Source organism: Crotalus tigris, unplaced genomic scaffold, assembly GCF_016545835.1.
Source record: "Crotalus tigris isolate CLP2741 ecotype Arizona unplaced genomic scaffold, ASM1654583v1 scf7180000017668.6805642782:7212621, whole genome shotgun sequence".
Classification (NCBI taxonomy): Eukaryota; Metazoa; Chordata; class Lepidosauria; order Squamata; family Viperidae; genus Crotalus; species Crotalus tigris.
Genome location: NW_024096554.1, coordinates 5,232,493 through 5,246,805, shown reverse-complemented (window position 1 = coordinate 5,246,805; position 14,313 = coordinate 5,232,493). Strand labels below are relative to the sequence as shown.

The following is a 14,313-nucleotide window of genomic DNA, read 5'->3' as shown; positions in this document are numbered from 1 at the left end:
ATTGTTTTCCGTCTGCTCGTGTAAGAGTACACTTTTCAATCTGCTTTTTTCACGATCAAAATAAAGAAGCAGTCACTGTCCATGTCTCCCCACATTAACACACCGATAGGAAGTAGAATTCTGAATGGGCCAGTGTGAGAAGAAAAGAGTTAAACAATCCTTTTCTTGTCACTACTCTCTTCAAACCAGAAAAAATGTTCTTTAAAAAAATGTTCCGTTTGAAGTCTAATATAATTTTGGTAAGATAAGGTGCTAAATAATCCTGCTAAACCACTAAAAGGCATGAAATAACTAACACAAAAGAATAAAGGAATATTGCAAATACCTAAACACTGCAAATGAAAATGATCTACTGTAATTTCTTTATTCCAAAATATACAAGGTGGACACATTCATTGTAGCTTCAGCTCATACCTGGCTATTAACATCAGCAGTGTGTTGGAGAAGTACTGTAGCAAGTTCTTTATGTCCTCTATCACATGCCCAATGGAGCAAAGCTCTACCCTAAAATATCAAGCAAAAGGAAAAAAAATAGTTAAAACTTGGTAATAGATCACGTATCAACATTATACCAACACATTCATATTAATAGCACAACTTTCTGTATAAATCAGAATTGTATTACCAACATCAGCCTGAAATGACCCCTTGAAAGTTACAAGCAGGGCCAGAAAGCAATGCCATCACAAATGAATTAGTACAGGGCTTACAATATACTGAAAATTAGCAAATGTGAAGAAATATGTTATATCGTACCAGTAGCTGATATATCTATTTGCAATTTTGATTATTTCACTTTGTTTCCTTTCTTCCAAACTATGATGAAAAAAACCAAACCTGAAAATATAAGGACACCTACAGTGACATTTACTAATCGTATTCTATATAGTAGAAAAGAGAACTACTCTACACACTACCCATGATGCTTCATTTTATTCATCAGCTACTGTCAGATTCCTTCTTGACAATACTGCTATATTGCATTGCTCAAGGATGGACTAAAAATCTTCCCTCTCCATGATCTCACTGTGCAACTCACCTGGCTGCTGGAAAAAAAATAATCCTCAGAATCAGGGGACTATGAAATCCTTTTGAAAACCTTCCTTGTGATATTTATTAACTTACAACTTCCAAACAGGATACAAGGGGTTTTGACTACTATCTCCAGCCTCATTCACCATGATATAAACTGTATCAATATCATGTTTAACGCAGACAAACACATTTAATAGTAACTGTGGTTCTTCAAATGATCATCTGTGAAAGTACATACATGGGTTATGTGCCTGCGTAGAAATCTCAGTTGGAACATTCCAGAGTTCTACATTTGTGTCAGGATTCTACCTATACAAAATAGGCCTATAAGAAGACAGAAATCCCTCTTCGCTATCAATGCCCACATTGGCTGTCTGATTTGCTTATCATCTTCTTCTGGGCTTGACTGCTGAGTTTAGTACACTCCTTATATTTGTGAGCACAGTTTCTAGTCAGTTCTCTAATAGGACAATTGGATCATAAAGTTTCCAGCTCAATTACTAGCCGTGTGTTGAAGAATCTCACTAAAAAGTAGTAAAGTTCAAGCTTCTAAGAGAGTTAGTGTTTTGCAGCAACAGTAGACTTTGTACTTTGCGTAGCTAACAAACGGGAGTAGCAAATAGACTGGATTGTTAGTTTCTATGCTGTTTGAAATAGAAAAGGCCTGCTCCCAAAATAACATTTATAAGTATCAATGAACTATTGTAATAATCTTGCTTTGTAGAGGAGGATTGATGAGCAGACAAGATAATCCATTTGCTGTGTCTCATTTTATTTTGTTTGCTTTAGTCACAATTTATTTTACTCTACTTTGCTAGTCAATTTTGACTACCTTTACCCTGAAGATAATTAGTCATAACCACCTGAGCAGCTTGGAATTTAACTCAAATTTCTTGAGAGAGACTTAACTAAGCTGTCTCTGTCATTGACAGAGCAAACTTTTCAGCTGTCAGACATGAAAATGATGATGTGAAACTTCAGACTTACTCATTAGTAATATTGCAAGATCTCATGCAAAAGTGGAGAGCTAGAACAGTGTGGTAATTAAGGTGTTGGATTGGCACAATGGAGACATCAACTGAAAGCCATAGCATCTTACTATATAGTTGTTTACTTTATGGTCTGGTCATTTTCTCTCTCAGTCCAATATACTCACAAGTTTACTGTGTGGGTAAGATACATGCTATATATCAAGGGTGTCAAACTGCTGGCCTGCGGGCCAGAGCATCATGCAGAAGCCACGCCCACCCCAGTGCCGGCAATGGCAAAATAGTCCCAATACGTTGCGCGACATCACGTGACAGCGCGAGCTGGACATGCCTGCTATATATGAACTCCTCTACAAAAGGTAGAATGTAAATCTAACAATAAAAAATACCACAACCTCACAAATTTTTGGTTTTAAAAAGATTCTTTGATTTTGGAGCCTGCGGATACCATCTAGAGATTTTTAGACGGTTTAAAGTCCACATTGACAATACTTAGCATATGTTGTCAATTTGATAATTGTCTAAAGCCTAATGGGCCATTTTAAATGAATTTCTGAACTGCTTCCCAATATTTCTTTAATATTGCTGCTCTGATATATAGATATTTAGAAATATCTAAATATCTGCAATTTCTATTCACTGCATTAAACATTTTTTAATCTACTAAATTTCTGTGTGACAGACTGCATGTAAAGGTAAAGGACCAGAGTTAGGGAGAAAAGATATAATTTTCATAGTAATTAAGTTTCACATAGCTTAATTTATCCTTCTTGCTTCCTTTCATAGCTGCATCTATGACCTGGGGAAACGTTAATGTTAGGATATATTGATATCATACACATTTTAACTGTATATCACCCAGAGTTGATCCATGAGTGAGATGGGTTTCTAAATCTGATAAATGAATGAATTTTAAAACAGGAATTAATATTTTTGAGAACAATACTACCATTTATCCTTAGAATTACATTCTCTAACATTCTTGATGAAATAAAAAACAAAGCAGGTCAGAACCATTGAACTATATTTTTCCATTTGATAAAGTAGATCATAACCTACTACTTGATAAGATAGAAAAATGTGGGTTAGACAACATCACCACCAGATGGATCCGTAGCTGGCTGACCGGCCGTACTCAGCGAGTGGTCATCAATGGAACTGCATCTACATGGAGGGAAGTATGTAGTGGGGTGCCCCAGGGCTCTGTTCTGGACCCAGTGATCTTCAACATCTTCATCAACGATTTGGACGAGGGGATAGATGGGGAAATCATCAAATTTGCAGACAACACCAAGCTGGCAGGAATAGCCAACACTCTAGAAGACAGGCTTAGGATACAGAAGGATCTGGACAGACTTGAACACTGGGCGCTATCTAACAAAATGAAATTCAATGGTGAAAAAAGTAAGGTTCTACATTTAGGCAAGAAAAATCAAATGTACAGGTATAGTCTAGGGGGTACCTTGCTCAATAGTAGTAACTGTGAGAGGGATCTCAGAGTCCTAGTGGACAATCACTTAAATATGAGCCAGCGGTGTGCTGCAGCTGCCAAAAAGGCCAACATAGTGCTGGGCTGCATTAACTGAGGGATAGAATCAAGATCACGTGAAGTATTAATACCACTTTACAATGCCTTGGTAAGGCCACATTTGGAATATTGCATCCAGTTTTGGTCAATGCGATGTAAAAAAAATGTTGAGACTCTAGAAAAAGTACAGAGAAGAGCAATAAAGATGATTAGGGGACTGGAAGCTAAAGCATATAAGGAAAGGCTGCTGGAATTGGGTATATCTAGTTTAATGAAGAGAAGGACGAGGGGGGACATGATAGCAGTATTCCAGTATCTCAGGGGTTGCCACAAAGAAGAGGGTGTCAAGCTATTTTCCAAGGCACCTGAAGGCAGGACAAGAAGCAATGGATGGAATCTAACCAAGGAGAGAAGCAACCTAGAACTAAGGAGAAACTTCCTGACAGTTAGAACAATTAACCAGTGGAACAACCTGCCTCCAGAAGCAGTGAATGCTTCAATACTCGAAGTTTTTAAGAAGAGACTGGACAGCCATTTGTCTGAAATGGTATAGGGTTTCCTGCCTGAGCAGGGGGTTGGACTAGATGACCTCCAAGGTCCCTCCCAACTTTATTATTATTATTATGGATCATCGCACAGTCAGCCAGATATTCAGACTGGATTTGGCATTTTGTCTACCTATCGAGTCCTTACCCAGGACCTGGGATAGGCAGATGTGGATGTTTGATGGTATTACAGATATCGTCGCAGAATGGAAGCAGTTCCTAGTAAGGCCGCCTTTTGCAATTGACTAATAGAGAATTTGTCAATGCCAATGGTGTTCATGTGGTGCTCCAGTTGTTTTGGGATTGCACCCAAGGAGCCTATCACTATTGGTACTACCCTTGCTTGCTTTTGCCACAGTCTTTCTATTTCTATTTGTAGGTCTTTGTATTTTGTTATCTTCTCCAGTTCTTTCTCTTCTATTCTGCTATCTCCAGGCACTGCCACGTCCACTATCCAGACTTTTTTGTCTTTCTTATCGACAATTGTTAAGTCTGGGGTGTTATGTTGCAGGTGCTTGTCTGTTTGAATTCTGAAGTCCCAGAGCAGTTTAATTTTATCATTTTCTATGACTTTCTCTATTTTATGATCCCACCAGTTTTTGCTTACAGGCAAATGATATTTTTTGCAGATCTTCCAATGCACCATTGTTGCTACTTTGTCATGCCACTGCTTGTAGTCAGTCTGTGCAATCTTCTTGCAACAGCTTACCAGATGGTCCACTGTTTCTTCAGCTTCTTTGCATAGGCGGCACTTACTTTCTGTTGTTGTTGTTATTATTATTATTATTGTTGTTGTTGTTATTATTATAATTATTATTATATGGTCTTTCCATTCTGGAATTTATAAAGAAGTGTCTGGTTAAATTTAGCTCCAGCTCATTACAGAACTTCAGGTTATAAGCAAACAAGTTCTCTATCTACACATCAAAAATTAAAATAGTATAGTATTTACATGATTCAAAAGGACGACAGACTATTATTTCTGAATAGGAAAATCTTGCTTCTGATATCATGCATTAAGCTTTTCAACAGCCTAATTTATTTTACAGCATCCTGTGTGAATGATAATAATTTACTGTATCTAGATTTAGAATAAATTTTGGCAATGATTCTTCATAGAAAAGTCCTCCACTTAATGCACTCTAGTACACCACACAGAACAGAAAAGCAGAACACAAAATTTAGCAGAGGGTTATAATTTATTCATATTTCATCCAGTGAATCAATCCTTATTTAAATTTTAATCAGTGAATAATTCAGACTTTTATTATCAGAGATATTTTTAGTTCACTCTGGATACTGATTATATTAAATAGCATATTTAATGATTAAGTACAAATAATTAAAGCTCTGGTTTGAGTTTTTGTTAGTATAAACCATCTTGATAATGATTCTGTATGGATGTACTTCCACACAAATGTTTTTTTCCTCTTTTCTTTCTTTTTTCTTTTTTGGCCTTCCAATCCTGTGTAAATTCCCAATATTTTAATAACCAAAACATTGGGCATTTTATGTGAGTATTTACTTTCTATAAGCTATTTCTCTTCATAAAAACTTAAGAATATTTTTAACTCAAGTACCAAGATTAAAGATTAATATACAATTCTTCTTATGTCATTACTAAAATTGCTTATTAATGATTTTGGGGAAAAAATGAAGGAGACAGATTGTGAAACATAATTCAAATGTACACTACAATGTATTGTTTACAGCCAACACAGGTAAATTATGTACTTAATACTTATCATATAATAATTCACCTTTTTATCCCTAGCCCTGGCCCTTTGCCAGAGGTTTTGTTTTTTGATTTTACAAGCACATATAGCACTATATATGTTTGAATTTAAGAAAAAAAAGTTTTAGCAAGTTGGCAGATAGTATAGCCCAGAGCCATTTCACTGAAGAAATATTTCAAATATTAACCTTCATAATTACAAAAAACAATCTCTGCATTAACATTATTTTCAAGGGACTCATACTCAGAAGAACAAGTTTCAAATTACATTACATTTCCACACCTTTCCAAACTCCACACATAAAAATTATTTTTTTCACAATGTTAATATTTTCACAAATGGCAACTTAAAAAAATACTGTATGTCAAATGTTTGTTTTCTGAATTCATACTGCAAATTAGATTAATCAGCTTCAATATTCCAATATCTAAAGTCAAAATTGAAAACCTTTTACAAGCTGATCAGTATGGATAATCTGGCCTAAATTGTAAGAATTCTTAATATTCACTAAATTCCAAGAAGGAATTGCCACTAGATAGTCCCCGCTCACTTAAAATATAAATTACAGTTGTTAATTATTGTGCACATAAATTATTTTTTATTAATTTTACTTTTTATTCATAGTAATATTTTTTCTCATTTTAATTTTCAACATACCTCAATGAGGGTAGTATTTAAAGTAATCCAAATTCTGCTTCAAGAAAAGTGGTATCTGAGGTTGATATAAATGATATAAACTGAGCAGTTTTATCTAAGCTTGTAAATCACAGAAAATGACAAGGCCATCTTCAGGTACTGAAACACAAACTTTTACTAAGACAAACATTTACTAACCATTAGAAAGCTGATGGTCTATTATCAGAATCTTAAAATTTGAAACCTTAAAAAAAGTTAATAGGAAGTTGACATCAACCTAAAGTTAATCATTATTTCAATTATTTTCTAAAAGTAATTACAGTGCATATAAAAGCCTGCCCCAAATACATTCCAAATGCATATTTGTATTTTATTTTCCTCCCCAGATAATATATTTTAACAAAGTCAGAAGGGTACTTCTTAAACTTTGAAAAATCTGGAATAAAAATGCATAAATCTAATGTCTGTTCAATGACTCTGCTACTAAATCTTCTACCCTACGGTTTAGTTAGTTGCTGCTACGTTGGCCAGCTTCTGTAGCAGTTTCTAAGACAAACAGCACATAAATTTTGCTTTGCTGAATGTCACAGACCTTGTCAAAACAAAGGAAATGGGAAAGCTAAGAATTGTACTGCCCTCTTAAAAATGTATGCGGATCGAGACAAAATATCTGGGAACTGATCTTAATTCAGAGAGAAAGAGAAGACATAGGCAAGATAAATGAAAGTCTCAAATGGTTAAAAAAAATGCTGCTGTCATTTTTGAATTCAATTACCATGATGCACTAAACTGTGGATTTATTTATTTATTTGGATGGGTAAGGATTGTAATGTATTAAAATAATACCCAAAAAGGATCTCTTGAGTGCCTTGAATATTTACCTTATATACCGGCATATAAGACGACTTTTGAGAGCGTTGAAATAACCTCCGAACTCGGGGGTCGTCTTATACACCGAGTCGTCTTATACGCCGGAAATATCGGTAGTTTCCGGCGTATAAGATGACTTTCTAGGCATGAGACTCAGCGTTGATCATCTTGCGACTCGGTGTCGATCGTCTTGTGACCCAGCGTCGAATTGGGGGTCGTCTTATATGCCAGGTCGCCCTATACGCCGAATATATGGTATTTGTTGTCAACAGATAAGGCCCATTGATGACGGAGGATATATATGGAGAAAAAAAAAGGAACATGGACTGAAGATGGCTCTGCAAAGGTGGGGCTGACGGTTGCAGCCAAGAAAGGAGCTGACGAACAGATTGGCTCCTTTGCTCCTCTCTAGAGAAAGAGAGTATGTGAATTTGCCCACACTGTGCTCTGGTACGGTTGCTCCTTTTGAGAGGACCGCAAGGCAGCTGTCTTCAGAGGGTGAGACAACTAGGAGATGAGAGAATTTACTCTTATGGTTCGAATCACAGTTGGAGTCTTTAAAGGACACTAAGTTCACACTTTCTTTTCTAACCACCTTAGGAAGTTGCTGGGAACTGATTAATTGCTATAAATAAGTTAGACACCTTCAAAACGACAGGGTTGAAAACACTGGGTTAGTGCCTTTAATCCTTAATATAAAAAGAAGAATCTGCACCTATATAACCTTTAATAATTTAAATAAACAACAAAAAACAAGACAAGGTTTTGGGTATAGAAAGTTTTAAACAAATTAAAGGCTCAGAAAATGTTGAAATATGGGATTTTGAATATGATGATCTTGAAATTAATTTTAAAGCATAAATGCATTTTCAGGAAAAAGAAAAATTATTTTCATTATTGGAAGATAAGTAATTTATAATGTTGTTCAGAGATATTTTTGAGGAATTATACCAGGATCTTGAATCAACCATGCCAATTATGTTGTGTGTTCTTATCAACGGTTTGTTCCCATAAGAAGCTGTTACAGAAAAAGATTTGAAATGAAGCTTATCTCACTTAAGTATAAGAATTTTCTAGTAGATAGAATAAAATAAAAAATGTTTTAAAAATTAAGAAGGAAATAAAGATGTCAATCCCAGAGAGCAATTGGAATAATTTGTTCTTATTGGACTTACAAAAGAGGTTTGTTAAAGTTCTAAATAAATTCAAGACAAGGGCCAATAATAATTTGTACCTAAGAGTTGATATATAGAACAATGACTTTTATATTTTGAACAAATATTATTACTTTAGGGATCTGTTGGATTTTTTGCTTGAGATCTGGATTGGAAAAAGAAAACTGCTTATAGGACTTGCCCACCATTAAGAATCAAGTTAGGAGATGAAGAGGTTTATAACTGTTAATCAAAAGAAGGCAACCAGATACAGTTAAATTGTTTATACTTATTGTGATGAGAGCGGGAAATTGCTTTCTTAGGTTTTTTTCTTTTTTCTTTTTTTTCTTTTCTGCACTTTTACTTTCTATTTTTCTTTTTTGAGTTTGTGTTATCTTTTAATGCAATAGTTTAAACTTTTAATAAAAAACTATTGAAAAAACCCCAACACCTTCCTCCTGCCCTGAAAACTTGGAAATCTTAGAATGGGGAATAGTGTTTTTCTAAAGTACTGTGATTAAAAGGCTTTGAAAACTATTATACTGAAATATTCTATTCAACTACAAATGTCTTAGAATTAAGATTCAAAAGTAAAAAGATGAATCACAACACATGTAGTGTTTCTTTGGCTGGCTTAGTATACTTTCTCTTCCATTAAATGTCACAGGTCTTACCAGAAACATACGTGAAGGCTAGGAAATAGTCTGCTGCTTTAAAATCTGATATGCTGACATTTTATTTACTGCAGTATTTATCATTTCCATTTTCACTGTTTTCACACAACTGTAAAAATCAAAATATTCTTAGGTATACTAGCATACCGCAGTTTCATCTTTAAAATGAAGTATTCCTGTAAGATTTGCTTGAGAAAATAGCCATTAATTGTATACTTTTAAACTGCATAAATGTAGTTAAATAACAACACATCATAAGCTTAGGTATTTTTACTGCAACAGAGTACTGCAATAACCTATCTAAAAATTATAAAATTGCAGTCAAAGAAGAAGCATGATTATTACTAAGAAATAATACTACTTCCCGAACAAGAACTATTTTTCAGAAGCAAATATGCTGGCTGGAAATTTGTATATATTCCATGCAATGGCTTTAACTACTGTAGAGATTTGAGAATTAAAACTGATCATGTGTCAAATCTTCAAATGTATCTTCTGTAGCTAAAATATCTTTGCCCTCTAATAGTACTAATAGAGTTAATGGCACTTCAGAAGCTCCTTAAGCACTGAGAAGTTTCAGTTCACTTCATGCAGGAGGAAGGCTTCTAGCTTTGAATTTTAAACTCTTTCTCCCTCTTTCAACAAATTAATTTATTTGAATTCCTGATTAATAATAAAAGGCCATGCCATCAGCATTCAGAATTCCAGCCGGGAATGTCATGGCTCAAAGGACAGAAATCTGCTCAGAGCTACAAGAGAACCCAACTGAATTTGTGGCGTCTCAGTCTATGAATGTGTAAGCACTTCATCTGTTCGCTATGGCACAATGTATTGGAAGACTACACATGCTGCAGACCAAGAGCAGAACAAGCAGGCAGTATGATAAAGGAGAAGCCAACATGTCAGACAGATTTTATTTTGTCTGACCATAAATACAAAAGTCCACAGAAATTTGCTCTTCTAGCATGCTCTTGGGTTTTAAAGATGGGATTTCGCTAACTCCATTCCAAGTATTTAAGTTAACACTGTAACAGAATTTTTAGTGTAGGTGACTGTTGCAAAGCAAAAGATAATTGAATGGCATTCTATTTAGTGTTTCTTTAAATGAATTTATTTCCCTGTGTTTAGTTCAGCTTCTATGCACATAAAACACAAGAAGAATACCAACTTGAATAAACAGCATTGTTAAACTTTTCCTTCTTAGCAGCATGGCATGACAAGAACAAAAATTGCTACATAAACACAAACTGAAATAAAAAATCATAGAACCTCTTAGGTAAGTTACATGGAGGTTGAAAGTCAGGGTGTATCAAAGTGGCAATATTTTAGCTTACCACAATAATACAGTACTAAAACAGAATGGAACAATTCAAAACAAAAAAGCAATCTTACAGAAAAAAATCAAAATACAGTAGTTCATCCAGAGGATCCACAGAACTGCTTTTATATAAGTAGTAAACTCTTACTTTATTGTTGATTATGTAGTTCCTGTGACTACTGAATTTCTACTAAAGTTAAGAACACCAACTGTGTATTTTAGTGCTCAAGGATAGACTTCAGGATTTGGTAGCCTGGAGCGGGGGGGGGGGGGAATTGATGCAGGGACACCTGTGGCTACGTACATCACCCCTCTAAAACACTTAGCCCCAAAAGAGGCTAATTATGACACATGCTGGTTGGAGTAATCTGGATTCAGAGAGAGCTTCTTGATCAATGACAAATTGTTACTTCCTTTAAAGAAGGTGGCACCAATTACATACACACCTATAGCTCGTCCATGACTTACAATCATTCATTTAGTGACTGTTCAAAGTTACAATGGCACTAAAAATAGGGACTTATGACCGGTTTTCATATTTATGACCACTGCATCATCCCTGTGGCCATGTGATCAAAATTCGGATGCTTGGCAACTAGCTCATATTTATGATGGTTGCAGTGTCATGTGACCATCTTTTGCAACCTTCGGACAAGCAAAATCAATGGGGTAGTCAGATGCGCTTATCAGTCATGTAACTAACTTAACAATTGCAATGATTCACTCAACAACTGTGGCAAGGAAGGTCATAAAATGGGGCAAACCTTACTTAACCATTGTCTCACTTAGCAACAGAATTTTTGCTCAATTGTGGTCATAAGTCGAGGCCTACCTGTGTTCAACCTCTTTCAGTTAGTATGAATAAGCCAAAATGGGAAGGGTCAAAAGACCATGTAATTGGACAGATAACTGATGCACCCTATCTCCATCCTCAGACAAAACTAACTGATCCCATATAAGTAGATCAGAGGATGCAACATATATCTCAGTATATATTGCAAGAAGAGTAGTGTTGACATTAATATCAATTTTTTGTCAGCAGATACTTTAAGAGTTGCAGCATTCAGATTTTCTAGAACCAAATGCTAGGGAGCCTTTAACTATCCTATAAAAATTCTGCTAGTTATATGATGATGCTTGTGTAGGCTGCAATATAATAAAGGCTGCCAGAATAGACATATCTCTCTACTTTAATGTTTAGTGAGTTATATGGCAAGACTTACTACATATGATAAATCCCATGCTGATCTTGTGCTCTGGACATTGTCCTGCTTCACAACATTGTTAAGAGCACCTCAGAAGGAAGCCCAGGCTCCACATAACTATAGTGATCTTTGATCTGAAATGCTTTTTCTATTTCCCAATTCAACAGATTATGGAGGCTTGTTTAACTCTGGATTTCCCCAGAGGATTCAAGAACGTATCAGATTATATTATTCCCTGGGTCTCCTACTCTGGCAGAAGGAGAATGATGAAGTGGTATCAAGCCTTACCCTGCTTTCTTAGAATAACTCTACTTGCTCCTTCCCCATCCAAACCTTCTTCTATTCTGAGGTAAAAAATAAATTGAAGGTATGTTCTGCCCAAAGGCAGATCTGGCATTGTCACAAAATCCTAAAAATAAATTCTTTATACCAGACAACAGTGTATTGATTTCACTATCACTATAGTTTACATTAAAATGAAATATAGTTAAAATGGCTAACCAGGTAGATATGTGGTGCTATTAAAATTGGGGAGGGGGAGAATAATTCAGAAGAAGGTTCACATAGTCTTCTTCACATGAATGGCATTTATTCTGATTAGTGTAGGCAACCAGTGCAAACAAACCAGAAAACACCCACATTCAAGTGATTAAGTCTTATGTCGATCAGAAGATACTTGGCTTTTCTGTACTACATACCAAAATAGCTTAGGTAAATTGCAACTTGTCAAATTCGAAAGACAAAATCCAATCATTATGGATTTATTTCTAAGAAGCTGCATAATTTTACAATAGTAAAACAGCATACAAGTAAGAAAAATAGATAAAGTTGGACAATTGCATCTGCATAGATGTCTGGCCAAACTGGGACAGAGATACAGCGGCTTCAAGGAAGATTTTAAAAGACATTAATCTCACATATCAGCCTTATTAACTAAACCCTCCCTGGCCCAATACCTTGTCATCTTTTTTTTTTATTAAAAGTTTTAAAACTTTTTTACAATATATAACCCAAAACCCTCCTACTCCTCCTCCCCACTTCCCAGAGCTGATTATAGGATTACAAATAAACAATCATAATCTAACTAACATTACCCAACTCTACTAACAATCAAATCCATAACATACTTTAACTCCTTTTTCAAAACAAATATTAACAAATTAAAAATAAAAATAATAATACAGTTAAACCATAACACTAAAAATAGTATAAATTCAATCATATTAAACTATGAACAATAACCTAAAATCTATTCATAAGCAAGATAATACTTTTCAGTCTCATATTTCTTTTGAATATAATCAATCCATCTTCTCCAGACCAAAATGTATTTTTCTTGTGAATGGTCCTTCAAATAAGCGGAAATTTTCGCCATTTCTGCTAAGTTAGACACCTTAAGTATCCATTCTTCCATAGTAGGCAAAGAGTTTTTCTTCCAATTTTGCCCCAAGATTATAAGATTCAACATCAAATTAATTTCTTTAACATCAAAATCAACCGTAATACCCAACAGAAATAATTGTGGAGTAAACTTTATCTTTCTCTTAAAAATATTTTGAATATTCCACTAAATCTTAATCCAAAAAGCTTTTATATCTCTACAAGTCCACCAAATATGAAAATAAGTTGCATCTGAGCTTCCACATCTCCAACATTTGGGCTTTAAATTAAGATACATGCGGGACAACTTTTGGGGGTCCAAATGCCAGCTATAAAACATTTTATAAAAATTTTCTCTTAAATTTTGTGCTTGAGTAAATTTTACATTTTTAACCCAAATTGTCTCCCATGTATCCAGTAAAATTGATTCTTGAATATTTTGAGCCCATACAATCTTTAACTAACTCCGTTTCGGAATCTAATTCTATTAAAACATTATAAATTATCTTTATTTGGGCTCGAGTTTGATCTTTAATCTGTTTTACCAAATTCACATCCTCTAAAGTAATTCCAACCTTTTGATCTAGAGTCCACCTCCCTAACAATTGATTATACTGAAACCAAGAATATACAATATTTTCTTGCTTCAGCTCAGTTAAAGACTTTGGTTTCCAATCCTTCCCTACCAAACTAAGTAATTCCTTATAAGAAATCCTGTCCAAATTCACACCCCTAGATATACCCTCTATTGCGTGTCCAGGAATTCCCCAAATTGGAATTTTATAATTTAACCTATAATAATACTTCTTCCAGATACGCAACAAAGCACTTCTCAAGATATGGGATTTAAAAACCTGATCCACTTTTTTATCATAAATTAGATAAGCATGCCATCCATATACTAAATCCCATCCCTCAAGAGAAAGGATATTTTTATTTGTTAAGTTAAGCCAATCACTAATCAGCGTTAAAGCTGCTGCATCATAGTACAGTTTTAAATTAGGCACCTTAAGTCCTATTCTTTCCCGTACATCTTGTATAATCTTAAACTTAACTCTTGGTTTTTTCCCTGCCCATATAAACTTATTAATCCCCTTCTGCCATTCATCCATGTTAGCATCTTTTTTCAAAATAGGTATCATTTGAAACAAAAAAAGAAACTTTGGAAGAATATTCATTTTAACTGCTGAGATTCTTCCCAGCAAAGATAACTGTAATTTTTTCCAATCATTTAAATCCTTTT

General features: G+C 34.7%; 1 protein-coding gene across 3 annotated transcripts in view; it reads right to left on the bottom strand.

The window, feature by feature from the left end:
• ACBD6 (acyl-CoA binding domain containing 6) overlaps positions 1-14,313 on the bottom strand; it is a 176,837-nt gene that overhangs the window by 80,609 nt on the left and 81,915 nt on the right. For all 3 annotated transcript variants that reach the window (XR_005556025.1, XM_039337139.1, XM_039337138.1), the window contains exon 6: positions 415-504. Coding sequence is in view for 2 of the 3 variants with exons in the window: in XM_039337139.1 (XP_039193073.1) it covers positions 415-504 (90 nt within the window). In the remaining variant the exon portion in view is untranslated. The remainder of the gene's footprint in view (positions 1-414; positions 505-14,313) is intronic.